This window comes from Bos taurus, chromosome 2, assembly GCF_002263795.3.
Source record: "Bos taurus isolate L1 Dominette 01449 registration number 42190680 breed Hereford chromosome 2, ARS-UCD2.0, whole genome shotgun sequence".
Lineage (NCBI taxonomy): Eukaryota > Metazoa > Chordata > Mammalia > Artiodactyla > Bovidae > Bos > Bos taurus.
Genome location: NC_037329.1, coordinates 130,225,340 through 130,251,818, shown reverse-complemented (window position 1 = coordinate 130,251,818; position 26,479 = coordinate 130,225,340). Strand labels below are relative to the sequence as shown.

Sequence of the window (26,479 nt, the reverse complement as noted above, 5' to 3'; positions counted from 1 at the left end):
TAGAGAACAGGGCTGATTCTGCCCTTGTACCACCCGCCAGGAATTTGTGCCACTCTCTGTGTTTGCGGCAGCCCCTGAGGCTAAGCCAGGCCTTTGGCCCCGCTCGGGCGGCTGGAGCAGACTGGGATCGAGCTGATTAATTTATCCGGGTCCCTGGCAGGAAACAGACAGTGAGCGGCTGGCTGGCTCTTCGGTGCTCCATTAACTGTGACAACGACTTTAACCCCAGATGTGACACAGTGCTGCCCAGAGCCCCGGCTGCAGAGTGGGGTGCAGCATGGGGGCCCTTCTTGGGGTGGGGGGCATGCAGGAAGCATACAGTCTTTCAGGTGAGGCTGGCACGCCCTGGTCTGCTTCCCCAGGGGTCCCTGGAGGCAGGCATGGGGGGCTGGGATGATGGCAGTCCAGCATCGTGTCAGTCCCCTTCAGGGCCAGGCCCAAGCTAAGCACCGGGCAGTTTTTTTTTCCGTTCATCCTCTCAAGTCTCACTGAAGTGGGGCCTTTCTAAGCCCCTCTTACAGATAAGCTGGCTGGGGATTGAGACCATATAGCTGACCAAGATGAAGTCAGATCGAGGGGTTTTTGTCAGGCAGGGAAGACTCAGGATGCCCCAGATCCCCACTCTAGTGCTTGTGGGACAGCTCGGGACCCTGCTGATTCTCAGAGCACAGTGAGGAGTGGTCTTTGCTTCCTCCCCCCTCCTCCCAAACTCCCCTCCCTGACCCCTGCTTAAGCAATAGGGTCCCTAGTTCAGAGACAATACCCACAGAGGCCCAAGCGAGATCACAGCCCTGCGTCTCTGGTGCACCCAGGACAGCAACCCCAGAGCCTGTCTCCTCCGTCCGCCCTTGGCCCCCAGCCCCTCCTCAGAACCCTGAGGAGTCCACTGAACTCAGCCCAACAGCGACTACTCCCGGCCGATCAGCATTCTGCCGCTAAGGAAGCTGGGGCCCAGAGAGGAGTGGCCATTTGCCTAAGGTCACACAGCCAGTTGAGACTGAACCCAGACCTCTCGACTCCTGTTTCATTTCTCAACTCTGTGTCTTCGGCTTGGCTCTTCTGTGTCCAGACTGGGCTTGCTGAACATTGCTGGCCTTTGCCAGCCTCTGCTAGGGCTCTTCTCTCCCACCCCTGCAGGAAGGTCCAGCCTCAGCCCTGCAGGAGGTTTTGCCACAGCCTGAGTGCCCACAGCCTGAGTACCCACACCCTCCACACTCTATCTGTGAGAATGTGAGGGGCTTGCGGGGAGAGAGTATTTCTTGTGCAATTCTTTTCATTAGTTCAGTTCAGTCGCTCAGTCGTGTCCGACTCTTTGCGACCACGTGGACTGCAGCACACCAGGCCTCCCTGTCCATCACCAACTCCCAGAGTTTACCCAAACTCATGTCCGTGGAGTTGGTGATGCCATCCAACCATCTCATCCTCTGTTGTCCCCTTCTCCTCCTGCGGCAAAATACACTTAACACAACATTTGCCATCTTAGCCATTTGTGAGCCTCCAGTTCAGTGGCATTAAGTCCATTCACACTGTTATGTGACCGTTACCCCGTCCATCTCCAGAATGCTTTCATCTTCCCAGACTGAAACTCTGTATCCATTAAACTATAATAACTCCCATGACCCTCTCGCCTCAGCCCCTGGTAAGTACCAGTCTACTCTCTGTCTCTAGGAACCTGATGTGAGCGCCTCATACAAGTGGGAGCATATAGGACTTGTCCTTTTGTGCCTGATTTAGTTCACGCAGCATAAGGTCTTCAAGGTTCCCCCACGTTGCATGTGGCACGTGTCAGAGTTTCCCGGTGCCCCACTGTATCAGTGGGCACATTCTGTTTGTCCACTTATCCAGAGGGACACTTGCGTTTCCACCTTGGGGCTGCGATAAGCACGGGTGTGCAAATCTCTGATTGTGTCCCTGCTTTTGTTTCTTTCGGGTACACACCCAGAAGAGGAACTTGTGGTGATTCTATGTTTAGTTTCTTGGCATTCACTGTTTTCCACAGTGGCTGCGCCAGTTAACATTCCCACTAGCAATACACAGGGTTCCAATTTCTCCACATCCTCGCCAACCCTTGTTATTTTCAGTTGCTTTGATGATAGCTAATGGGTGTGAAGTGGCACCTCACTGTGGTTTTGATTTGAATTTCCCTGATGCTTGGTGACGCTAAGCATCTTTCCACGTGCGCTTCAGCCATCTGTGTATCTTCTTTAGAGAAAAGTCTATTCGTGTCCTTTGCCCGTTTTCTAATTAGGTCTGTCTGGTTCTTCGCGTTTCAATTGTAGAAGTTCTTTATATATTCTGGATACTAATCCCGTATCAGATACGTGGTTTGCAGGTGTTTTCTTCCCTTCTGCAGGTTGCCTTTTCACTCCGTTGATTGTGTCAGTGATGGTCACTGGTTTATCTCTGAATCAGTGACGCCTGGCTGGCACCTGACACAGAAGTGATCATACTCAACTTTCCCGCAGCCAGGGCAGCCGGTGGTGGGGGCAGAGGGAACATCACACACAGCAAGGCACAGGAATCCATCCATCAGACAGTCACTCAACAAGCACCAGTTCAGGGGGGTGCTGCTGAAGGATTTGAGGCCAGGGTAAAACATAGCTTCATGCAATTAAAAAGATCTTTCTGGCAGCTGATGTGAAAACTAGAGCGGTGGGCTTACTGACTTCCCCACGCAAGTCACCCCACTCTGGGAGTGACAGAGTAGCTGTGTAGAAACGAGGTCAGAGCTTTGTGGCTTTGGCATCAGTTCCAGTCCTGGCGTCATCACTCACTAGCCATGTGACCCTGGACACACGGCTCTAGGTCTGAACCCCTTGGTTCTGTGAAAAGGCAACAGATAACGCTTCCTCAGGATGTCCCCGGTGGCTCAGCGGTAAAGAATCCGCCTGCAGTGCAGGAGATGGACGAGACACAGGTTTGATCCCTGGGTCGGGAAGATCCCCTGGAGAAGGGAATGGCAACCCACTCCAGTACTCTTGCTTGGAGAATCCCACGGACAGAGGAGCCTGGTGGGCTACAGTCCACAGTGTCACAAAGAGTCGGACACGACTGAGTGACTAATACTCCTTCCCCATAACCACGTGTGGGGTGCTTGGCCTCTTGATGGCTGACAGTCCACTGGAAGGTCAGCCCCTTGAGGCTGGAGAATGTTCAGTCTTCTTTCCCAGACCTCCCCTAGCACCGTGCATGTGGCTTGTGGCAAGAGAGGGCCAGCCGCTGCCTCTCGTTTCAGCCGGCTGTGGTCTCTCTGCCCGCAGTGGGACTCCATCAACGAGGTGGACGAGTCCTTCCAGCCCATCCACACGTACCAGGTATGCAATGTCATGAGCCCCAACCAGAACAACTGGCTGCGGACCAGCTGGGTGCCCCGTGACGGTGCCCGGCGTGTCTATGCCGAGATCAAGTTCACCCTGCGGGACTGCAACAGCATGCCCGGCGTGCTGGGCACCTGCAAGGAGACCTTCAACCTCTACTACCTGGAGTCGGACCGCGACCTGGGCGCCAGCACGCAGGAGAGCCAGTTCCTCAAGATCGACACCATCGCGGCCGACGAGAGCTTCACGGGGGCCGACCTGGGCGTGCGGCGCCTCAAGCTCAACACGGAGGTGCGCGGCGTGGGGCCCCTCAGCAAGCGCGGCTTCTACCTGGCCTTCCAGGACATCGGCGCCTGCCTGGCCATCCTGTCCCTCCGCATCTACTACAAGAAGTGCCCCACCATGGTGCGCAACCTGGCCGCCTTCTCGGAGGCGGTGACGGGAGCCGACTCTTCCTCGCTGGTGGAGGTGCGGGGCCAGTGCGTGCGGCACTCCGAGGAGCGGGACACGCCCAAGATGTACTGCAGCGCCGAGGGCGAGTGGCTGGTGCCCATCGGCAAGTGCGTGTGCAGTGCGGGCTACGAGGAGCGGCGGGACGCCTGCGTGGGTGAGCACGCCTCTGCGTGGTGGGCTGACAGCTGGGCTCAGTCCCGGCAGGGCTGGCGGGGGGTGGGGGTGGCAGGCAGGGTTGGCTCAGTCAGCAGGTGTCTGGGTGGTGCTCACAGCACCTGGGAGGAAGCATGAAGCCCTAGCGCTCCTGGGTCTCCAGGCCACCAGTGTGTGTGCTGTATGTGTCTTGCCGGGAGGGAAAAACACCACAGCCAGGTAGCTCCTCCGTGGGTGTTGTGCAGAGCTCCATCTCTGGGCACCTGTGTGACTGCAGTGTACTAACTGGGTACCTACTCGTGTTAGGGACAGCGATGGAACCTACCACAGCCGGCAGTATTCTAAGCGCTTTTCACGTATGAACGCATTTAATCCCCAAAGCTATCCAGTGAAATAGGAGCTTTTATTATCCTGGCTTTAAAGACAAGGATGCTGAAGCCCAGAGAGGGAAAGTAACTTCCCCAAGGTCGCACAGCTGGGAAGTCACAGAGCTGTGATTTGAATTCAGAAGTCTGGCTCCAGAGTCCAGACTCAGGACCACTGAACTGCTACGGTATTGAGGAGGGGGTGTCGATTGGAATCTGGGCTCGGGGTGAGCGCACGCATGGCGTACAGGGGCATTGTGAAGATAGGCGGGCGGGGACAGCCAGGGTGTGTCCGGGTGCGTTGGGTGTGTTTGCCCGCGAGCAGGCGGAACTCAGCTAGAGATGTGGGGGAGGGCACAGCCGAGAGCCTCTGGGTCTTGAAATAGCACCTGTTCCCACAGGTGTTCTGCTGGGGTTCCCATGTCACAGACCAGGAGCAGGGCCCAGAGTCCAGGCTGTGTGCGTGTGTGTGTGTGTGCGTGTGTGTGTGGTCAGCAGACACGCATCTCGGATCGGTGCAGCCAGGCACCCCAACAGCCCAGGAACACCGGGAGGGCTGGTGAGCTCACACAGCTGGTGCCCCAGCTGTTACTGGTCCTAGCCTGGCTGCCCTCTGCCATCCCTTGATCTCCCCAGGGGCTGGACACATGGCAGGCCAGCCACTCAGCCCAGCCTGGTGAAGCCTGCCGTGGGAACCACTGGTTCTCCTGGGGAAGATGTTCCTGGGTGGGGATCAGAGAGACCAGGGCCTGTGCCCCAGACAGCCTCGGGGAAGACTGGGATGGGGCCCTGAAAGACACTCAGAATATCCTCAAAGCCCTTAGCTGCTCCTACACAGGCCCCGGGACCACAGTTAGAGGGACCCTCAGGCCTCTCAGCACCATGCCTCTGTCCTAGCCAGCAGGAAGGCCCCTGGGTGCTCACAGGAGCAGGACACAGGCTGGCCGTTTCAGATGATGCTCAAGGGGGCTTCAGAGACCACCCCGTCCACTTTAGGAGTCGTCTTGCCCAGGAACTCCAGGACCAGATTCTCCCATCCAGCCAGCAGGCCCTTTCTGGCCCTTCCCTGGGGCTGTCCGGTTTCCTTCTGCTCAGTCACTTCCATTGTGTCCAGCTCTTTGCGACCCTGTAGACTCTAGCCCGCCAGGCTCCTCTGTCCATGGAGTTCTCCAGGCAAGAATACTGGAGTGCATTGCCATGCCCTCCTCCAGGGGATCTTTCCAACCTGGGGATCGAACCAATGTCTTTCATATCTCCTGCATTAGCAGGTGGGTTCTACCACTAGTTCCGTCTATGAAGCCCTTAAATCTTTTTTTACCCTGCTGACTGCTATAAGTTCACTCTCCTGGACCCTAAACTCCAAAGCATCTTCTAGGACGTTTGCCTGTTTCCGGATTGGTTCTACCCTCTGTGGCCTAGTTTGCCAGGCTCCCCAGTCCTCCAGCCTCTCCCGGTTCCTTCATAGACATCCCTGTACTTCTCAACTTCCTGCTGGGTAACAATAGCAACAAACATTGCTATCGCCTTTACAGCTTCCAAGGGGATTCCTAGGACATTAATTCATTGGCTTATTGTAGCAAGGCAGGTATTATAATTCCATTTTGCAGATGGGGAAACTGAGGCCCAAGAGATCGTGTCCTGCTTAGGTCTCACAGCTGATGAGAGGTGGAGCTGATGAGAGGTGGACCTGTAGCAAGTCAGGTCTATCTTGCTCTGAGCTACGTGTAGGCTTTTCACCTCTCCCTGGCCCATCCTGACTGCATTCCCCACTAGACCCAGTTCCCAACATCCCTGTGTTCTGATGGGGATAATAAAATCTCTTAGAGACAAGTTTTCAAGTGTTTGCTATGTGCCAGGCACTTTAACGAGCACTTCATACAGATCATGTCAGTAACTCATCCATGCATAGGGGACAGAGGCACAGGGCATCCCTGTCTCCAGGGAGTTCACAGCTTCTCATCCTTACAATAGTCCTCAAAGCTAGGTATTGTATCCCCATCTCACAGAGGGGAAAACTGAGTCCCCTCAACTTAAGTAGCAGAGTAGGGATCTGATCCCATGTTTTCTCACTCCAGAGCCCTGAACAGCTTCCTCTGTCCATAAAGCCCTCTGCAAAGCCTTGCTTCCCACCTCCCTGGGGTAACATTAAAACAGTTAGTAACCAGGACTATATAAGCTGTAATAGTTGGGTGGGCCGGCCTGTGGATACCTGCTCAAGGTCAGCTGTCTCCAGCCCTGGATTGAGCCAGGGAGAACACCAGGCCACTTGTTTGTCCAGCGTGCATCCTTGCCCTTCGAGGGAGACTGGTCCTCCTGACTTCAGGGTGGGGGCCTCACTCAGAGGTACTGCTCCAGCCTCCTTTTTTGGTGGAGATGGAAAGCGAAGCCCAGAGAGGGAATGCATCTTGCCCAAGGACCCACAGCATGTCAAGGGCAGGAGTCCTGGTGAAAACCCCAACGCTTGAGCAGCCGGACGTCCCCAGAGCTGGGAGAAGTCAAGGCCACTCCCATTTCCTCACACTTCTGGCACATTAATAAAAAATAATAAAGTAATGCCAAAGCAGGGTTAGGGAATTGCAGCCTGTTTTGATTTTTACATTTAAATCACAATACAACATAATTATGCCAGTTGCAAGATAATTACAGGTTTTATAAAAAAAATACTAATTCATCGTGCACTGCAGGCAGTGGGGTTTGGGGACAGGATGCCAGTTTTAAATCACACAGGGAAAGGCGTTTCTCAACCCTGTTGGTGGGTGTGTTCAGTGTCTGCTGGCCTCCTTTGAAGAAGCAGCACAGGTGCAAAACTGAGGTGCTCGCCTAATGGGAGCCCGGGGCCAGCGGCCCTGTGGGGGCCCAGGGACCCCCACCCACTCCTTGGTGGGTAGCCCGCGAACTGGGAGGGCTAGGGCCTAAAAGGAGCTGGGCACAGACTGGGCGTGCCTTTGCTGATCTACTTGAGATGACCTCAAAGCTGCAGCCCCAGACCCAGCCTGAGAGGGACCTCCGGAGACCCGTGGGGCCCTGGCCTTCTCCATTGGGCAGTTCTCTCTGAGCAAACAGGGCTGAGCAAGGGGGTCCCGGCCTCCCCTGCCCAAGTGCCCCTCCACCTTCTTTCTAGCGACAGGAGAAGGGACCCAGAGCTTGAGGCCTGCAGCAGTGGCCAGGGCTATGGCGACAGCCGTCAGGCTCCTGTCTCGGTGGTCTCACCCTCGTGGCCAGGCAGCCATTGGTTTTACAGAGATGACAGTAGAGCCCAGGAGAGGGGACCAGCCCAATCACGTGGCTTTTTAGAAGCCTTCCTGAGACCGCCTTCAGGCCTCGGGGACCCACGGAAGCACGTCAGAGCCGGGCGGAGCTAGTGTGGTTTACCAGTGGGGGAAAGGGCCCAGAGAGGCCAAGTGAACATCCCGAGAGCTCACAGCTAGCAGTATTGATTGAATCCCAAATCTCCCAAGCTCCTGACCAGAAAACTCCCCACACCACCCAATTCCTGACCCACTTACCTTCCCCCCGCCACCCACGTGGCTGCGCCCCCCCCATCCTGAATCCAGAGAGTGGAAGGGCCTCTCAGAACATCGTACAACGCAGCAGCCACCCAGAGTCCCAAGTCCCTAGCACCGTCCTTTCTGCCACCTGGATGCAGAGTATAAGCCACCCTCTGCGGCCCTAATCATCTTTCTATAAATATCAGAGCATCTCATTTCGAAGGGGCAGCATGAACAACGAGCTCCTTTGCCTTCCTGACTGTGTTTAAAATCTGATTTAGAATTAATTTCCTTTGGTCGGCCACCGGCAGACACCTTATTTGTCAAATCTCAAGCTCTTCGCAGGGGAGAGGAGAGAGGTGGCCGGGGCCCCCGGCAGCTGCCGGCCTGACAGGCGGCCCGGGCAAGGTGCCCTCGGCAGGGGTGGGAGCCCCTCCTGGCCTGCGGCCGACACCAGGCACCACAGACGCCGGAAGCTCCCTGGGTCTGCGGGCCCCAGCCCAGAGCCGCTCCATCTGTCTCGGCCATTAATTCCCGGCTCTGCCTCCAGGTCTCCGGGCTCCCCGAGGCCTGGTGATTAGTATTCTTATTAAAGATTATTTTATTTTCATTGAGCGGATTAATCTAGCCTTGACACTTTATAGCCATATGGGTATTAGCCGAGCGTGAGAGAACCACCCCCCCGTGGACTGGCGGGATGGCGGAGCTGCCTCTAAGCCGAGGCCGGGTGTTGAGAGGCTGGTGGGGGAAAGGCCCCGGCTCCGGAGGCTCCCTCTCAACCCGGGTTTGCATCCTGGCTCAGCTGGGAGCCTGGGGCGAGGCCCTCAAGCTCCCCCGAGCTTCTGTTTCCTCTCTGCCAAACAGTTGTATTCATGCCCACTAAGTAGGGTGGTAGTAACAAGTGCCGGGCACTGTGCTGGCGTGAATTCACATGTATTCACTCCTGTCATTCTCGCAACAGCCCTCAGAGGTGGGAACTATTCTTATCCCCATTTTCCAGATGGAGACACTGAGGCCCAGCAACCTGCCCAGTGTCACTTAGCCTCAGGGAGGGAGGGGACTGCATGAGCAAAGGAGCCCAGCAGGCAGCCTGCTCCTGAGTTTCTGCTCTTGACGGAAGACCCGCTGAACTCTGAATGGTCCGGGACTCCAAACACAAAGGCTGTCCTGGGGCGCTTCCTCAGTGCTATGTGTCACACGGAGATGTCACACCGCACATGGACTGGTCTGCCCCCTCACTGCTCAGAAAGCTCCCTGAAAGCAGCGTTAGCTCTTGTTTGTCTCCAGTTCATCGCAGAAGCTCGGTGAATGTGGGTGAAGGAGCAGACGAGAGACAGAATAAGCAGGTGGTTCCCACGACATTAATCAATGTGGATCGGATGATTCCAGTGTGATAGAACGTCATTTAGCTCACCAACAGATAGGATAAATATTTGCTGGCGAAGTGTAAAGCCTGTTTCCTCTGCCTGCTTCCTGGGCTCAGAAGGACGCTCTTGGGCTGTACCCCAGCACTGGGCCTCCTGGGGGGCTCCCAGGAAGAGAGGCAAGGTCACAAGATGTCAGCTAGGAGCCCCCCCACAACTCCAAGCACCTGGCCCCAGTCAGGGGCCTCCCCAGAGGCCAGGGAAGAAGTCTCAAAACTGAACCACGTTCTCCCCGACTCTCCAGCCTTCTGGCTTCACAGTCTCTTGAGTCTGGGAAGCAACTTAAGGACATCATCATGTCTCCTGATTGCAAGTTTCCTCCCAAGTTTGTAGAATTTTACAAATTAACTAGAGTTTAGCTATTATAATCAAGAGATACAATCAAATCAAATGAAGCTTCTCTCAAGCCCCAAGTTTTCCCAAACAGGACTCGGCAGAGACAGAGCCCAGTGTTTCCTGGTGGTCCCTGTTTCAAAGCATTCCGTTCCACAGGTGGAGCTGGGAGCCGCCGCTCGGGGTGGCATTTGGTCCTCTTGAACTCCTGGGGTCTGTCTCTGCTCAGAGCAGATAATGGAAGGATTAGCTCACTTTGAAAATTCCCACCAGTGTTGGCAGCTCTACGCTGGGCCAGACCCTAGGAACTCTGAGATGAATAAGGCCCTACTCAGAGAGATCATCTGCCCTCGAGGAGAGAGAGTCAGATACACAGATGAAAAAAACACAGCCGTAGTGTTGCAGGTGGTCAGACTAAGCAGGGATGCAAAGACAGAGGGGAGTGGTCGCGTCTGTGCCTGTATGTGTTTGTGTGTGTGTGGAGGTGTCCAGAAAGGCTGCATCAAAGGCACAGTGAAAAGGAATTTTGAAAGAATTCGACAGGGAGATGAGGAGAATGGGTACAGAATGTGCAAAGGCCCTGAGGCACGGAGTACGGAGACTGGCTGGTCCTCTAGTTCGACCTGAGAAAGGGGGGTGTGAGAGGTGGCACTGACGGGGGCTTCCAGGAGGCTTTGAATGCCAGGCTTTATTGTTGAGGCCACGGGGAGCCTGCGAGGGTTTGGATCGGCAGTGTCACTCGAGAACCCCCAACACGCTCAACTGCTCTCCCTGTACGGCTGACTTGTTCTCAGGGCCGGTCGCTCCGCCCACCGTTTACCGTCTGCCACATCCTCAGCTTTTATTTTCTTCTGGAAATGATCACAGCTGCTTTTACTGAGTCTTCCCCACCTTGAAAAAGGCCAGCTTCTTGAAGGCAGAGACCATGCGGACCTTGTTCAAGGCTGTGTCTCTGGCACCCAGCTCAGAGCCTGGTGTAGATGAGGTTCTCCTGGAAACGGGCAGAAGGAATGGGGTGGGCTGGGGCTGGGGCAGTGGGGCTGGAGGCTGCTTGGCCATCAGGGCAGAGACTCATGGCGGGTGAGGCAGAGGGTGGAGAGGGTCAGATGCGAGATGCGTCAGTCCCAGCCACGGCGACGGTGACGCAGGTTCTGGGAGCGTCAGGAGCCCGCAATTCCTAGATGGTCGGCATCGCTTGGGGCACTTGTAAGACACAGCTTCCCAGGCCACACCCCTCACTCTCCTAACTCGGTGACTGTGATGGCCCAGGGTCCGTGTTTTCTTAGGGACGCCTCCATGTCTGCGCACGTCTGGGGACCTCTGGTCTCATCACTCGTTTTTTCCAGCCATGTTTCCCGCCCACCCCCATTCCCTGGGTGGCTTTCTTGTCCCCCCCGCCCAACGCAGGACCAATTCCTGGGGTTTTTTGGCCCCCTTTGGATTCTTCCCTGGTGGCTCAGATGGTAAAGCATCTGCCTACAATGAGGCAGACCTGGGTTCAATCCCTGGGTCGGGAAGGTCTCCTGGAGAAGGAAATGGCAACCCCCTCCAGGATTCTTGCCTGGAAAAATCCCATGGATGGAGGAGCCTGGTAGGCTACACTCCATGGGGTTGCAAAGAGTCAGACACGACTGAGTGACTTCAACTTTCTTTCACTTTCTTTGGATTCTTAGCCGTGACCCCTGCCCCCGAGGCTCGTGGTGCCCTGTGAGGGGGACAAAGCCTGGGAGCCTGGGCGGGAGGGGTCGTTGGAGATGAGGGGCCTTCAGAGAGGTTTCTTCCTGAGCCAGTTGTGGGGCTGTTCTCAGGTGTCAGGGTCCCAGCCTCTGCCCTGCCCCTGCCTTGCGTGCAGCCCTGTGGAAGTCACCAGCTGCCTCTGAGCTTCAGACCCCACACCTGCAGATAAGATAGGAAAGGGGTGATGCTGAAGGTCTGGACCACTGTCCCCTGGGAGCCCTGGGCCTGAGAGCCCCATCCCTGAGGCCCGTCAGCAGGGCCCGGCTGGCTTACCTGAGGCCACCTTCTCCTCCACAGCCTGTGAGCTGGGCTTCTACAAGTCGGCCCCGGGGGACCAGCTCTGCGCCCGCTGCCCTCCCCACAGCCACTCTGCGGCCCCTGCCGCCCAGGCCTGCCGCTGCGACCTCAGCTACTACCGGGCGGCGCTGGACCCGCCGTCCGCCGCCTGCACCCGTGAGTACCGCCCCATGGCCCCAGAGACCAGGACCCCGTGCCCCCAGGGAGCCAGGTCTCTGCGGGTGAGGCAGGGACAGGTGACTGTCAGGCCAGGGATCGGTCTGGGCCCGGGGGTGACTCCGACCCTTCCACCATGCCCTTGACCTCTCTGGGCCCACAGCTTCTTGTCGTCGGTCACTTGCCATCTCTCCAGGGAAATCTTGCCTTTCCTCCCTCGGTCTGTCCTCTCTGCTCTGAAGGGCGGACCAAGAGCTGGACTCCTTCCTTTCCAGCACTGGGTGACCATGGGCATCTTCTGAACCAGTGGTCATGCCAGTGTCCCGGGGGCTGGGGTGGGCAAGCGGTGTGGAGGGGGTTGCCCCTGAGACAAGGCGAGTATCAGAAGATGCCCCCCATCAGTGATGACCTTGATGCACTGGTAGGAGCTCCTGAGTTCTAGGAGCTGCTATTGTGGGGGGGGGACAGAAGATGCCTGCATAGAGTGTGAGCTGATCAAGTGCTTGTGCCCCCAGGTGTACAGTGCACACACGTGTGTGCATCTGGGTACCTGCAGTGGCCTCCTGAGTTCCCGTGGAGCTCTGTGAGCTTGGCGTGTACACACCTGGCCAGCCAGGGAGACGTGTGCCTGGAGAGCGTGTGCGCATGCCCGTACCTGGGGCACTCCGAGGGACCCGGACCCCAGGCCCGCAGGGCTGTGTGGCTGTCAGTGTTTCTGCCGATGCAGCTCCTCACTGGCCTCCTGGTCTCTGCCCTCACCCGGAGAGGCCTGTCACCCCCAGCCCAGCTGGGAGGAGCTGCAGCCAGCTCAGCCTCTCCCCACTTCACCCGCCCTGGGCTCTTGGGATGGCGTGAGGGGGGCCTGACACGGCGCTGAGGAGCTTTGCTCTAGAATTTATCCCCCAGCGTGATCTCCATGTCCCCTGCCCCCGCTTCCATCCCCACTCAGCCCCAGGCCCCCTGCAGAGGCCGGTGAGGGCCAGGTGTGCTCATATATCATGCACACACACACACACTCACACTCACACTCATATACCATACACCCACACACCACACCACACATACACACACACACACACTCATATACCATACATGCACACACACTCACACTCGTATACCATACACCCACACACCACATCACACATACACACACACACACCCACACACACACACCCTCCCTCCACGGTTCCTCCCCTCCTGTGTCCCTTTGCCCCCTGGGGCACCTGCAGGCTCAGAGAGGAAGGCGAGGGACATGGTGACCACTCTGGGCTCCTCAGGCCGAGTGAGCCCAGCTCTCGCTTGTGGACACTTGCATTCAGCTGGCTGGACTCCAATTTCTCCCCAGATCCACGATGCAGTGCCCTCCACTTCTAGGAATGTTAAGCTTATGATAGGCTAGACATCTGCCTTCCATACCCTGCAGATTCGAAGGTTTCTCTGTGATTCTGAGATTCTGTTTTCTTAAAATCCAAGATTCCCTGTTTGGGATTCTGAGCCTCGGGGGTCTCCATTACCCCCCCTCCACCTCTGTTCAAACCCCCACCCCCGGGACCCTACCCCAGCCCCCAGCCCTCAGCCCCACCCCTTTCCTCAATGTCCTTGTGCTGACCAAGCTGGGGGGGCCCACCCTGGGATGGTGGGGAGGGAGGGGTCTCGTGGGACACAGGCTCCACTCTCCTCCACCACAGCATTCCGTGTCCTTTACATGGAGTCCAGGCGGGGGTTAAGGAGTGGAGTGTGGAATGCAAGTGCCTGGAGCATCTCACCCGGGGGGACTGCTGTGTGCAGCCTCTCCCCGACTCTGGAGGAAAAGTTTGTGAAGCAGACTTTCTGTGAAGCAGACCCCAGTATCCCTGTGGTCCTGCATGGGGAGGGTGGCTTCCGTGCCCAGACCCTGACACTGCGCTCCTTACTCTGAGGGCAGAGACACCAGCTCTGCCCTCGGGGAGCTTCCAGAGGATCCAGTGGGTGTGCCCTCATCCCGAGGGATCGCGGGGAACTGCAGCTCTTCCCTGATCTGGTGGGGGAAGCTAGACCAGCCCAGAACACCCACCAGGCCCGCTTGTCTCTCTGTACGCCCCAGGGCCCCCCTCGGCACCGGTGAATCTGATCTCCAGCGTGAACGGGACGTCTGTGACCCTGGAGTGGGCCCCTCCCCTGGACCGGGGCGGCCGCAGTGACATCACCTACAACGCTGTGTGCCGCCGCTGCCCGTGGGCCCTGGGCCACTGCGAGACGTGCGGGAGTGGCACCCGCTTCGTGCCCCAGCAGACCAGCCTGGTGCAGGCCAGCCTCCTGGTGGCCAACCTGCTGGCCCACATGAACTACTCCTTCTGGATCGAGGCAGTCAACGGCGTGTCCGACCTGAGCCCCGAGCCCCGCCGGGCCGCCGTGGTCAACATCACCACGAACCAGGCAGGTAGGCGGAGGTGCTGGTCCCCCAGTTCCCCAGCCCTCGCCCTCCACAGCCTCAGAGCTGCAGGCTGCATTTGGGCAAGTGCCCACCTGTCTAACCCTGTCCTCCTGACCAGGACGCCGAGCTACAGGCTTTTCATGCCCTTAGAAAAATAGAACACATGATCTTTGCGACCCTGTGGGCTTCAGCCCACCAGGCTCCTCTGTCCATGAACTTTTCCAGGCAAGAATACTGGAATGGGTTGCCATGCCCTCCTCCAGGGGATCTTCCCAACCCAGGGATCGAACCCATGTCTCTTACATCTCCTGCATTGGCAGGCGGGTTCTTTGCCGCTGGCGCCACCTGAGAAGCTCTCCTGTAAGTGGGAGCAATCCAGAAAGCCCCGAGGTAGACCAGCATGACCATCCGAGGCCTGGGTTCCAGAACTTTCCCCCCTGCCACTGTTCTCCCTGCTGCAGTAGGAATAATCATACCTGTGCGATTACTGTCATGAGGCTTAAGTGAAGGAAATAAAAATGCTGAGGCCAGCACCTAGCCCATGGTACGTGCTCAATAAATGTCATTAAAAAATAAAGTCACTCTGATTGTCGTTTTCCAGAACAGCGGCCACTGCTGTCCCTGGGATGGTTTTGGCCACACTAGTTTGGGCAACAGCCATTTAGCTCTCTGTTTCTAGTCAGTCGTTGGGCTGAATGTAGCCCCTTTCTTTCCGCATTCTGGTGGGTCCTGCCTGTCAAGCAGCGGCCTGACCCGAGAGCCCTCTGTGGCGGCTTTCCCGTTAACAGTCCCCTGGCACGCTCCCTGTGGCTCTTCACCCCTCCCACTTTCGTGTCCTCCAACACCACGCAGGCCTGGCCCAGCGATTCCGTTCCCACTGTGTTACCGAGGAGGATGCTGAGGCCCAGAGCCACCCAGGGTCTTCGCATAAAAGTGGTCGAGTCAGGATTCGAACCCAGGTCTGTCTCGCTCCCAGGTGAAACAAGCTTCCCAGCCCAGAGCCCAGGGCACCTCCCTCCCAGAGGCCAAGGCTTCATCCTCCCAAGAGACCCTCATTCTTCTGGCATCTGTGGAGCACCCATCAGATGCCAGGCTCTCCGCTCGATGCTGATGACTCAGCGAGGATTACGCCCTGCCCCTGCCCGTGGCTGAGGCAGGTGACCAGCTAGTCGGGGGTGAAGGAGAACCCGGAGTTACTCACACGGCTCAGGGGCTCCATTGTTAAAAAGAACAGCCTCCCAAGAACCCACATGCCCTTCCAGCCACCAGACTACTTCTTTTCATGTGGAAGCTTCCTGAAAAGAACTGTCATGCTCACACACCTGTGTCCTCTCCTCCGTGGACACCTTTGGGCACTTCCAATTGGACGCCTTTGCCCGCCCGTCCCTAGAAATTCAGCTTGCAGTGGTCACTCCCTCCCCTGCTCTCTTGCTTTCCATGCCCAGGCCCACCCCCCACTTTCCATCCACCTGTCTGGCCTGTCCTCCGTCTCTGCCAACCCCTCTTTTCTCAGTTCAGTTCAGTTCAGTTGCTCAGTTGTGTCTGACTCTTTGCGACCCCATGGCCTGCAGCACGCCAGGCTTCCCTGTCCATCATCAACTCCCGGAGCTTGCTCAAACTCACGTCCATCGAGTTGGTGATGCCACCCAACCATCTCATCCTCTGTCGTCCCCTTCTCCTCCCACCTTCAATCTTTCCCGGCATCAGGGTCTTTTCCAATGAGTCAGTTCTCCCCATTAGGTGGCCAAAGTATTGGAGTGTCAACTTCGGCATCAGTCCTTCCAATGAACATTCAGGACTGATCTCCTTTAGGATGGACTGGTTGGATCTCCTTATAGTCCAAGGGACTCTCAAGAATCTCCTCCAACATCACAGTTCAAAAGCATCAATTCTTCGGTGCTCAGCTTTCTTCATAGTCCAACTCTCACATCCATACATGACCACTGGAAAAACCATAGCTTTGTCTAGACGGACCTTTGCTGGCAAAGTAATGTCTCTGCTTTTTAATATATTATCTAGTTTGGTCATAGCTTTTCTTTCAAGGAGCAAGTGTCTTTTAATTTCATGGCCAACAACTCTTCTCTAACAACTTCCAAAAGCTAGAGGACCCCCAACTGGTCCAGGACCCTCCTCTCTTTCCTACTCACCCAGCCCCATCTGCCCTGAGTGAGGACTTCTTATCAGGGGTCCTCCAGCCTTTGGAGGGTGAGCAGCGAGGAAACAGGAAGGCTGTGGCCAGAGGGGGCAGGGGGGACGAGGTTACAGCTCCGAGAGCAGTCCCCTCCATTTGGCTATGGCCGGGTTGACATATGACATTCCCATCAGGCTCACATCAGAGGCATTTGCCCAGAATGCAGGAGGTGGGCATGAAATGGGAGGATGAGGGAATGAACCAGGGGGTGCAAGGGTGATCTAGTGTGGCAGCCAGGGTACTTGAGCTTACATGGGCAGCAGGTCAGCTCATGTCCCTTCTCTAAGTAGCCAGCACCACCCCACTCACGCCCTCCAAACCCAGGCAGTGAGGGTGCCCATTCCTTTGACTCTCCCTCCCTTCTCCTTTTCTTCCTCCTTCTCTGAGCAGTCCTGAGGTCCTGCCGCACACCCCCCGAGGCCCTGGGCAGGGGCTGGCAACGTGGCAACACAGACGTCAGGGCAGATGGGAAGCGCTGCTCGGGAGGGCTGGCCGGGATCCGGCAAACTTCCTCCCGGCTTGGCCAGGGAGGAGGCGGTGGAAGTTGGGGTGGTCAGGCCTCATGTGGGTCCAGCCCAGCCCAGCATCCTAGATGGGAGCCAGGCTGCGCTGACCCTGCGTAACTGACCAGGCTGCCTGGCGGTCATTTGCCAGGAGGAGCAGAGGGGACTGGTTTTCCTGGGGCAGCGGCAGGACACTTGGCAGGGTGAGTGTGGTCCCAGCTAGCATCCCGGGGCCATGCCTGGGCAAGGGACACACAGGTCAGTCCTCAGCATCACCCATCTATCCATCTGACCTAACCGAGTCCCCCCTCCCCTCAATCCTCTACGCCCCAGCCCCGTCTCAGGTGGTGGTGATTCGCCAGGAGCGAGCGGGGCAGACCAGCGTCTCGCTGCTGTGGCAGGAGCCAGAACAGCCCAACGGCATCATCCTGGAGTACGAGATCAAGTACTACGAGAAGGTACCACCCACGGGGACGGGAGCAGGGGAGGGCGGCAGGCGGGGGACCGAGGCTGACCGCCCCTCTCCCACGGGCAGGACAAGGAGATGCAGAGCTACTCCACCCTCAAGGCGGTCACCACCAGGGCCACTGTCTCGGGCCTCAAGCCGGGCACCCGCTACGTGTTCCAGGTCCGAGCTCGCACCTCGGCCGGCTGTGGCCGCTTCAGCCAGGCCATGGAGGTGGAGACCGGGAAACCCCGTGAGTGTAGGGAGTGAGGGGCAAGGGCGCGGGGCCAGGGTCGTGGCGGTCAGAGGAAAGGAGCTAGTTGGCGCTGGGGCGGTATGGGAAGCGATTGCCATGTTCATAGGTGGAAAAAGAACTGAGGCTCAGAGAAGGGAGGTTACACACGCCGGGTGACAGAGCTCATAACAGCCCATCATCTGCGGGCTTTTCCCGAGCATCAGTATGACTGGCAGGATCCTGGTGCTCCTTGCTGACAGGATGACCCTCTAATCGGCCCTGAGACCCTCTAGGGAGTTGGCAGTGTCCACCTCCCCATTTTTCAGGCGAGGAACATGAGCGTCAGAGCAGTCAAACAGATTACCCAAGGTGACCCAGCAGAGCAAGACTTGAATCTGATCAGCCTGGGGACAGGCTCTGTGCTCCTTCCCCAGTATCGTTCCCCCTCCACCCCCCGCCTCCAGAACAGCGGTTCCCACAGCATCGTCCAGGACCCGCAGTCACCGCAGCCCCTGGGAAGCGTCAGAAATGCTCATTCTCAGGCCCCACCCCACATCTTTGCAATCAGAAACCCTGGGACTGGAGCCCCAGAAATTTTGGTTGGATCAAAACCCTTGGGGGTGATTGCAGCGCACATTCAAGCCTGGGAATCTGCTCTCCGCCCTCCCCCCCACCCCCCCACATGTCCAGCCAACTGGGGTCTTCTCCTGTGCTCAGCACCCTCCAGGGGGCAGTGTTAGGACAGCGGGTTTCCACGGCTGAGCTGACGCCCTGCCGCTTGCCTGGCACGCCCTGGAACTTGTGTGTCTCAAGTGCTTTTAGGTTTGACACCACGTTGGCACCGTCCAAGCAGGAATCCTGCCTGACTCCATGCTGCGTGTCCTTGAGCAAGTTCCTTGAGTTCTCTGGGCCTCAGTTTTCCGGTCTGACAACTCACAGTAATGCTGGGATCTCCCTGGAGAAGCTGTGGGTTAATTGGCCAGAATGCACTGTACACCCAGCTTCGTCATTTACAGTAACAGGCAGGGCAGGTGGTTTTGGACTCATCGGTGAGAAAGCTGAGGCTCAGAAGTCTAGTGACTCTGCCCGGGTCGCACCGTCCCAGGAAGTGGTGGCACCAGGTTGGGAAGCAGGATATTGAAGCGGCAGGTTGTAGAGGGGAGGGTCGGGGCAGAGGCAGGTGCAACCTGTGCCCCGACTCTCAGAGCTGAGGAGGCTGCCACTGGGCCCCAGGAAGGCTGCCAGACCTCTGAGGCCAGGGATAAGACGTTAGGCAACACCGCCCCCACGACCCTGGTTTCCCCACGCAGGGCCCCGCTATGACACCCGGACCATCGTCTGGATCTGCTTGACCCTCATCACTGGCCTGGTTGTGCTTCTCCTCCTGCTCATTTGCAAGAAGAGGTGGGTGGTCCTGGGCCCCCGGCCACCCTGAGCTCCTGTGTCTCCGCCTATCTCCAGCCCCCGCCGAGCCAGTGACGCTTTGTGCTTGGGGCGGGCCTCCCTTACGGATAGACCTGTTCTTTCCCTCCTTCCTGGCACACTTTTCCCTCCCGCCTTCCATGCTCAGGCCCACCTCCTGTTTTCCATCCACCTGTCCAGCCTTGTCTTTCTGCATCTCCAGCTCTTTAACCAGCTTCCAAAAGCTGGAGGGCCCCGGCCCATCCAGATCCTCCTCTCTCACCCGCTTACCCTGCACCTTTCCTCAGTGACCTTATCAGGGTCCGCGGCTTTGAATTCCACCTTCATGCTGACATCCCCCCAAGCGTGGCATCCGCACAGGCCTCTCCCCTGAGGTCCAGCTGTCCGCTCCCACCTCTACTCAAATGTGTTTCGGACACACAGCACCCCCAGACCAGCTCCTCCCCAAGCCCCGTCTCAGAATGTGGCACCACTGTTCGTGGTGTGACAAGCCCCAAACCTAGCCATTCTCCTTGGTTCTCGTTCCCTCATGCCATGTCCGCCCACCAGCCAGTCCCACTGGATCTCCCTGCAGCGTGACCCCCTCCATCTCATTCAATCCTAACGGTGCCCCAGGGATGTATAGATTCTGACCTCGTTCTGCAGGGAGTAAACGGGGGATCAGAGAGGTGAGGCCACTTCAGCTAAATCGGTGTCAGAACACAGATCTGTTAGAAAACTGAAGACCAGGCTCTTAGTCACTCTCCACTCGGTTCCAGAGGGAGGCGGGACGGGCTTCGGATCCTGCTCAGCGAGAATTGGAAAGATCATCCATAGACGGAGAAACTGAGGCCCAGGGGAGGGAAGGGGCTTGCTGAGGTCACGTGGCAGAGTTGGCATCAGAAGCCTCGTCTCCCAGACCCTCTGCCGGGAGTGCTTTTGTGTAAAATTGAGCCAGGAATACCATAGACTTTGCCGCGAAGGCTGAGTGGACTCAACTGTGTAAACTATACAGTGTTTTTTTACGAAGTATTTTTAAAATGTTTATTTATTTGGCTGCATTGGGTTTAGTTGAGGCATGCGGGATCTTGCGTTGCGGTGCACAGACTCTCTAGTTGTGGCATATGGGCTTAGGTGCTCTGCAGCATGTGGGACTTCAGTTCCCTGATCAGGGATTGAACCCTCGTCCCCTATGTTCCAAGGCTGATTCATAACCCCTGGACCACCAGCGAAGTCCCATGCCGTGTTTGTGAATGTCAAGGATGTCCCAAGGGCAGTGGCTGGGGTGGCCGGAGCTGACTTGAAAGGGGATGAGGGAAAGAAAGGGGGAATTCGCACGTGTCGCTGATGGGGGTCAGGGCTGAAGCTGAGGACCGTCCTCCTCCACAGGCATTGCGGCTACAGCAAGGCCTTCCAGCACTCGGATGAGGAGAAGATGCATTATCAGAACGGGCAGGGTGAGTGCAGGAGCCCCAGGGTCCAGAGGGGAGAGGGGGGATCAGAGCAGGAGTCAGTGCTGGGCTGGGGCTGAGAAAAGGAGGGAAGGGAAAAAGTGCTCGCAGAAGAGACTAGAGCCCCGGAGAGAGAGACAGCAGCATGTTCCACAGCCCCCAGCCCCCAGCCCCCAGGGGCATGCTGCGGTTCCACTTTGTTGCGTTTGCAGAGGATTCTAGAGATCTCAGAGAACCGCACAGATTTCTTCACTCACACACATGTTCACACACAGGTTTTTTTTTTTTTTTTGGCGGGGGCGGGGGTTTGGTCATATACTCGTGGACAAGAACCCTTGCTACAGAGAACTTTTTCAGGATCCTGCAGAGACCTCAGAAAACAAGGCAGATATGAAGATACCTACCTCAACACTCCACTTCTTTTCCCATGGTAGAATCAATCATGGTTCTGATTCCCATGGAGCCTGAATGTGGCCTCAGAATCCTTCTTAACCCAGTCTTTTAGAGAACCACTTTCCATCTACCTAAGTCGGTACTGTGGTGAAACCACTCTTGGTCACACTCCTACCCTAGGAATGAGAAAGATCTTCATAAGGACCTTGGCTTAGTTTGACCAATTGAAAAGGATCTTAAGGACCCTGAAAGTGAGCCCAGAAATATGTCGGACATACAGAATGCACTAGAAATCCCCAGATCCCCTAGAGATCTCAGAGCCATTCCATAGAGACCCTGTTTTCACTTGGCAAGCACTTACTAGACGCCTGCTGTTTGCCCCCCACATCCTGAGATTCCTGAAGACGCTTCTCACCCCACCCTCAGACCCTTCCCAGACTCAGGGAAGGGCTGGGAGGGAACGTCCTCAGGGACCCCAGTGATGGCCCTTCTCTCCTGGCCCCTCAGCACCTCCACCGGTCTTCCTGCCCCTGCACCACCCTCCAGGGAAGATTCCAGAGCCCAAGTTCTATACAGAACCCCACACCTACGAGGAGCCGGGCCGGACGGGCCGTGGTTTCACCCGAGAGATCGAGGCATCTCGGATCCACATCGAGAAAATCATCGGCTCTGGTGAGCTGCAGGGCTTGGGCATGTGGGGACGTCCTGGAGGTGCCTGGGAGAAGGGCACGCCGGGCAGAGGGAGCAGGGCGCCAAGATGCCAGGCATGGCCAGGCACGTGGGTGTGCAAGACGGGTCAAGTGCAGAGTTCAGGTGGAGGAGGGGAAGGTCCCACCGTCTGCCCCCTGCCTGCCCTGCTTGGGTCCACAGGCGAGTCCGGGGAAGTCTGCTACGGGCGGCTGCGGATGCCGGGGCAGCGGGACGTGCCCGTGGCCATCAAGGCCCTCAAAGCCGGCTACACGGAGAGACAGCGGCGGGACTTTCTGAGTGAGGCGTCCATCATGGGTCAGTTTGACCACCCCAATATCATCCGCCTTGAAGGTGTCGTCACCCGCGGTAGGTGCCAGGCGGAAAACAGCCTCAGCCTTCAGAGCCCCTCCTGCTGGGGTCAGGGCTCTGGGTCCATCCATCTACCACCCTGCCCTGCCCTGTCCCCCTGGTTCAGGTCCCTGGATGACTTGGCAGGGAAGGTAACCCAGAGCCCAGGACCCTAGTGGAAACCCTACGTTCCCTGGGCCCCATGGTGCTGGCCCAGCTCATGGCAGCTCATAGTGGGGCAGGGGGTGGCATGTTCATGGGGTCACGGCCCTGCAGCCCTGATCCACTACCAAGAACCACTTCCTCCCTGTTACACCCCGCCCCACCCCCCAGGCCGTCTGGCAATGATCGTGACTGAGTACATGGAGAACGGGTCTCTGGATGCATTCCTGAGGGTGCGTGCCCCACTCTGTTTTCCACATGGGCCGGGAGAGGGAAGTTCAGTCTGGGTGATGGGAGATCGTGTGAGGCCTCCAAATACCCCCTCGTCCCCAGAGCTTAGACCTAACAGACTTGGGGAAGGGGGAGCTAGGCGTGGAGCAGGTCAGTCCATCCAAGTGCCTTTCAGCCCCCATCACGTGAAAGCCCCTCTGCTGTGGGTCCTGCCGCCCTCTCCTGCACACAGGCTAAGAGCAGTGGCTCTGTGGGTTCCCAGGGCCCCACCCAGCTGGGAGGCATGAGGTGCGGGCCAGAAACCCCGAGATTCCCAGCCTTTGCCGGGCCATGTGTCTGTTGGGTGGTCAGAGACAGGGCCACACCTCTCTGGGTCTCCCTCTCCCCTTGGGCAAAGTGGATGACCAGTCTTCACACCCCACCTACCTACCTACCTCTCAGGGTTGCAGTGAGGGTAAACGAGACGTGAGAACAAGCCTTCGACACTAGCATGCTTCCTAAGCAGGGAGGCCCTTTGTGAACTTCAAGGAGCCTTCCTGAAGCCCGCGCCGCATCCCTCTGCAGACGCACGACGGCCAGTTCACCATCGTGCAGCTGGTGGGCATGCTCAGAGGCGTGGGCGCCGGCATGCGCTACCTCTCAGACTTGGGCTATGTCCACCGCGACCTGGCCGCTCGCAACGTCCTGGTTGATGGCAACCTGGTCTGCAAGGTGTCTGACTTCGGGCTCTCCCGGGTGCTGGAGGATGACCCTGATGCTGCCTATACCACCACGGTGCGTAGCCCACGCCCCGCGTGTCGTTAGGGAGGTTGGAAATTTCAGGGTTGCCTCCAGCCTGGGGCAAGTCCTGTCTCTTCTCTGCACCTCTGTTTGCCCCTCTGTCAAATGGGTGCAAGCTTTCCCACCTTTGTGCCACTGGGGAGACACCAGGGCTGGTCCCCACGGCCCCTCACCGGGAGATTTGGGGAGAGTTGGCTTCTCTCTGAATTACACATCTACTCTGCATCTGTCTCTAAAGTTTGGCTAAAACCCCCCAGCATTTTCACAATGTATTCTATGGGGATTTGGGCTTCTTGAAAGGGGCCTTAAGTGCAGAGGTCTGCCTCAATCAGAGGGTCAATCAATCAGAGGCCCTTAGGGTCTCACCTACTGAGGTTTCACTTAGAGAAAGGATTTTGTAACCAAAAAAAGGAAGGGGGATAAGGGGAGCTGGAAACCTGCTAGACCACGTTGTCTGAGCTTCATACTCGTTCAGGCATCAGTTCAGTTCAGTTCAGTTCAGTCACTCAGTCGCGTCCGACTCTTTGTGACCCCATGGACTGCAGCACACCAGGCCTCCCTGTGTATCACCAACTCCCAGAGTTTACTCAAACTCGTGTCCATCGAGTCGGTGATGCCATCCAACCATCTCCTCCTGTTGTCCCCTTCTCCTCCCGCCTTCAGTCTTTCCCAGCATCAGGTTCTTTTCCTATGAGTCAGTTCTTTGCCTCAACCTGTTGAGGCAACCTGTTGACCAGCTCTTACTGACCATCTCCTGGGTGCTGAGCCCACCACCCACTGTCTCTCGTTCAGTCTCCACTCCTGCTCCGTGTGCAGGTCCCCCCCGCATCAGAACAGGTGATCGTGGAAGGTCATGGAGGCCGTGTCTCTCCAACCAGCCTGCAAGTTTCCCAGCCCGGACCCCTGCTCTCAGCTCCTGGTCAGGCTGGGGAGGTGTTCTCAACACGCGTGTGTTCGTCACAGGGAGGCAAGATCCCCATTCGCTGGACGGCCCCCGAGGCCATCGCCTTCCGGACCTTCTCCTCGGCCAGCGACGTGTGGAGTTTCGGGGTGGTCATGTGGGAGGTGCTGGCCTACGGGGAGCGGCCCTACTGGAACATGACCAACCGGGACGTGAGTGCCGGAGCCTGGCTGGGCAGTGGCGTTCTGGGGCCTGGGGGCAAGAGGGCCGCTCCAGCCCAGCGCCGTGTTCCCCCGCAGGTCATCAGCTCCGTGGAGGAGGGCTACCGCCTGCCTGCGCCCATGGGCTGCCCCCACGCGCTACACCAGCTCATGCTTGACTGCTGGCACAAAGACCGCGCCCAGCGGCCTCGCTTCTCACAGATCGTCAGTGTCCTGGATTCTCTCATCCACAGCCCTGAGAGTCTCAGGGCCACAGCCACCGTGCACAGGTGCCTGGCACCCACCCCAGCCCCGCCCAAGCCCGGCTGCCCTCCCCGCTTGCCCTGAACAAGGCCCCGGCTTCGTCCAGGCCTCGGGACCACTCAGCCTGGACCCCTGGACCAGACCCAGTCTGGGCCCCTGACCCCTGTTCACCCCTCTCCTTCCAAGCCCTGGTAAACCCCTTAGCTGCTGCCGAACCTGACGGTGGCGGGTGCCAGTGTCTCCAGTCTGCCAGTGTCTCTGGCAGGAGCCTTACCTAGGGCCCCTGTGCCTCAGGTGTCCACCCCCCGCCTTTGCCCGGAGCTGCTTTGACCTCCGAGGGGGCGGGGGTGGCAGCGGGGGCCTCACCGTGGGAGACTGGCTGGACTCCATCCGCATGGGCCGCTACCGGGACCACTTCGCTGCCGGGGGTTACTCCTCCCTGGGCATGGTGCTCCGTATGAACGCTCAGTGAGTGTGGTGGGCCTACTGGGACCAGAGGAGGGCAGAGGGCAGGGGGCGGGGTCAGAGGCGGAGCCGCTGAGCACGGCAGCTCCCAGGAGGGGTCCCAGCCTCCCAGGTCAGCACCGCCTTCCTTTCCAGGGACGTGCGGGCCCTGGGCATCACCCTCATGGGCCACCAGAAGAAGATCCTGGGCAGCATCCAGACCATGAGGGCCCAGCTGACCAGCACCCAGGGGCCCCGCCGGCACCTCTGACCTAAACTCAGCCCCGGGGCCCCGTCTGCCGCCGTTGGAGGACTCTCGAGGTGGGCGGTCCCAGGCCTCTGCCCTTCCGCCTCAGCTGCCTTCCGCTCAGGTGCCAGGGAGACCGAGGATGCCGCCGCAAGACCCGGACTTATCCGGGGTCAGGCCACCTGGGAAGGGGATTTGGCGCCCAGCAGAGGGCAGAGGGCCTTCTCTTTCCCAGAAGCTGGAGCGTCAAGGCCCCTGAGATGTCGCTCACCTGCCTCCGTGTGCGTGCAAGTGTGTGTGTGCGCGCACTCACCTTCTCACGAGGTCGTGGGAGCCCTGGTGAACATGTGTGATCATGTGTGTGTGTGTGTGTGTGCCCATCTTTCAGGTCCCCCATGGATGTGTGCAAGTTCTGGTGACTGTGCTTATTCGTTAAGGCTGGGGGCGCGTGTGTGTGTGACTGTGGATAGCGTGTCACAAGCGTGAGGATGTGTGAGCGAGGAGCTCGGTGTGACACTGCCCCTCGAATGTGGGCCCGGGTCCCAGCACCCACAGGGTCTGGGGAGAGGCTCAGCCCCTCCCGCACACCTGGAGGCTGGAGCTAGGGGCTACTTCCAAACCTCACCAGCACCAGGCCCACCCTAGTTCTCCGCCCGGGTGGGCCCACCCCCGGCTCTATCTCAGGTCTGAGCCCTCCCTCTAGCTGGTAGGGGCGGGGGTCACCTGCTTCCCCCACCTGGCTCCCATCACTGCTTCAACAGGAAAACAGGGTTCCCGGCCAGCCTCCCTGGCCCCTTTCTGTGCAGGCATCACCAGGGCGCACACACGATGCCCTCAGCTGAACTTGACTACCTGGCCAGGGACCAGGGGCCACCACCTTCCCCCTAGTCTTTGGTACCCCTCCACAGCCCAGGGCTTCTCACTTGGAAGGGCCTCTGCCAACGTCACTGCCCAGCCCTGGCCTGCGCTCCCCCAGCCCCACCCCCCGGCCCCATGCCTAGGATCAAGGACCATAAGATTCTAGTTTTTCAGCTCCAAGTCCACCCCTCCTTCACCTCCTGGGCAGACCAAGGGAGTGTGTGCCTTGTCCAAGGTCACACGGCAGCTTCAGAGTTTCAGAGCTGCGCCTCAGCCAGGGGCTCTTTCCCCCAAATCCTCCCACACAGACGGATGTGGGTGGGAGGGACTTGGGAAGCCCCCACCCCACCCCACCCCCCCGCCCCCACCGACTCAGTTGACCTTCCCCCTTGCGGCCCACCAGGGTATGTAAATATCTTTTTTCTACCATGTCAGAATATTTTTTTTCCTCACTCCTGACAATGCAAAAATGGTCTTCAAAGCACATAAAAAAAAAACACCCAGGGTGAGAAAGCCCCATCCCAGGGGAAGCTGGCAGGGCCCACGGAACCCCACCAAGCAGGATACTCGGTGAGCCCTGCCAGCCCCCAGGGAGGGAC

General features: G+C 58.1%; 1 protein-coding gene across 3 annotated transcripts in view; it reads left to right on the top strand.

Annotated features, from left to right (window-relative positions):
• EPHA8 (EPH receptor A8) overlaps positions 1-26,218 on the top strand; it is a 34,880-nt gene extending 8,662 nt beyond the window's left edge. For 2 of the 3 annotated variants that reach the window (XM_059879804.1, XM_059879802.1), the window contains 15 exons: positions 3,261-3,924; positions 11,568-11,723; positions 13,807-14,142; positions 17,164-17,288; positions 17,366-17,528; positions 18,821-18,914; positions 20,301-20,368; positions 21,263-21,427; positions 21,626-21,811; positions 22,127-22,188; positions 22,751-22,960; positions 23,930-24,079; positions 24,167-24,357; positions 24,626-24,799; positions 24,932-26,218. In XM_059879804.1, coding sequence (XP_059735787.1) covers positions 3,261-3,924; positions 11,568-11,723; positions 13,807-14,142; positions 17,164-17,288; positions 17,366-17,528; positions 18,821-18,914; positions 20,301-20,368; positions 21,263-21,427; positions 21,626-21,811; positions 22,127-22,188; positions 22,751-22,960; positions 23,930-24,079; positions 24,167-24,357; positions 24,626-24,799; positions 24,932-25,046 — 2,859 coding nt within the window. In that variant the 3' untranslated portion in view covers positions 25,047-26,218. Of the gene's footprint in view, positions 1-2,141; positions 3,925-11,567; positions 11,724-13,806; positions 14,143-17,163; positions 17,289-17,365; positions 17,529-18,820; positions 18,915-20,300; positions 20,369-21,262; positions 21,428-21,625; positions 21,812-22,126; positions 22,189-22,750; positions 22,961-23,929; positions 24,080-24,166; positions 24,358-24,625; positions 24,800-24,931 lie in introns of those variants that run through there. The other variant, XM_059879799.1, reaches the window with a different exon arrangement.
• Positions 26,219-26,479: the final 261 nt, after the last annotated feature.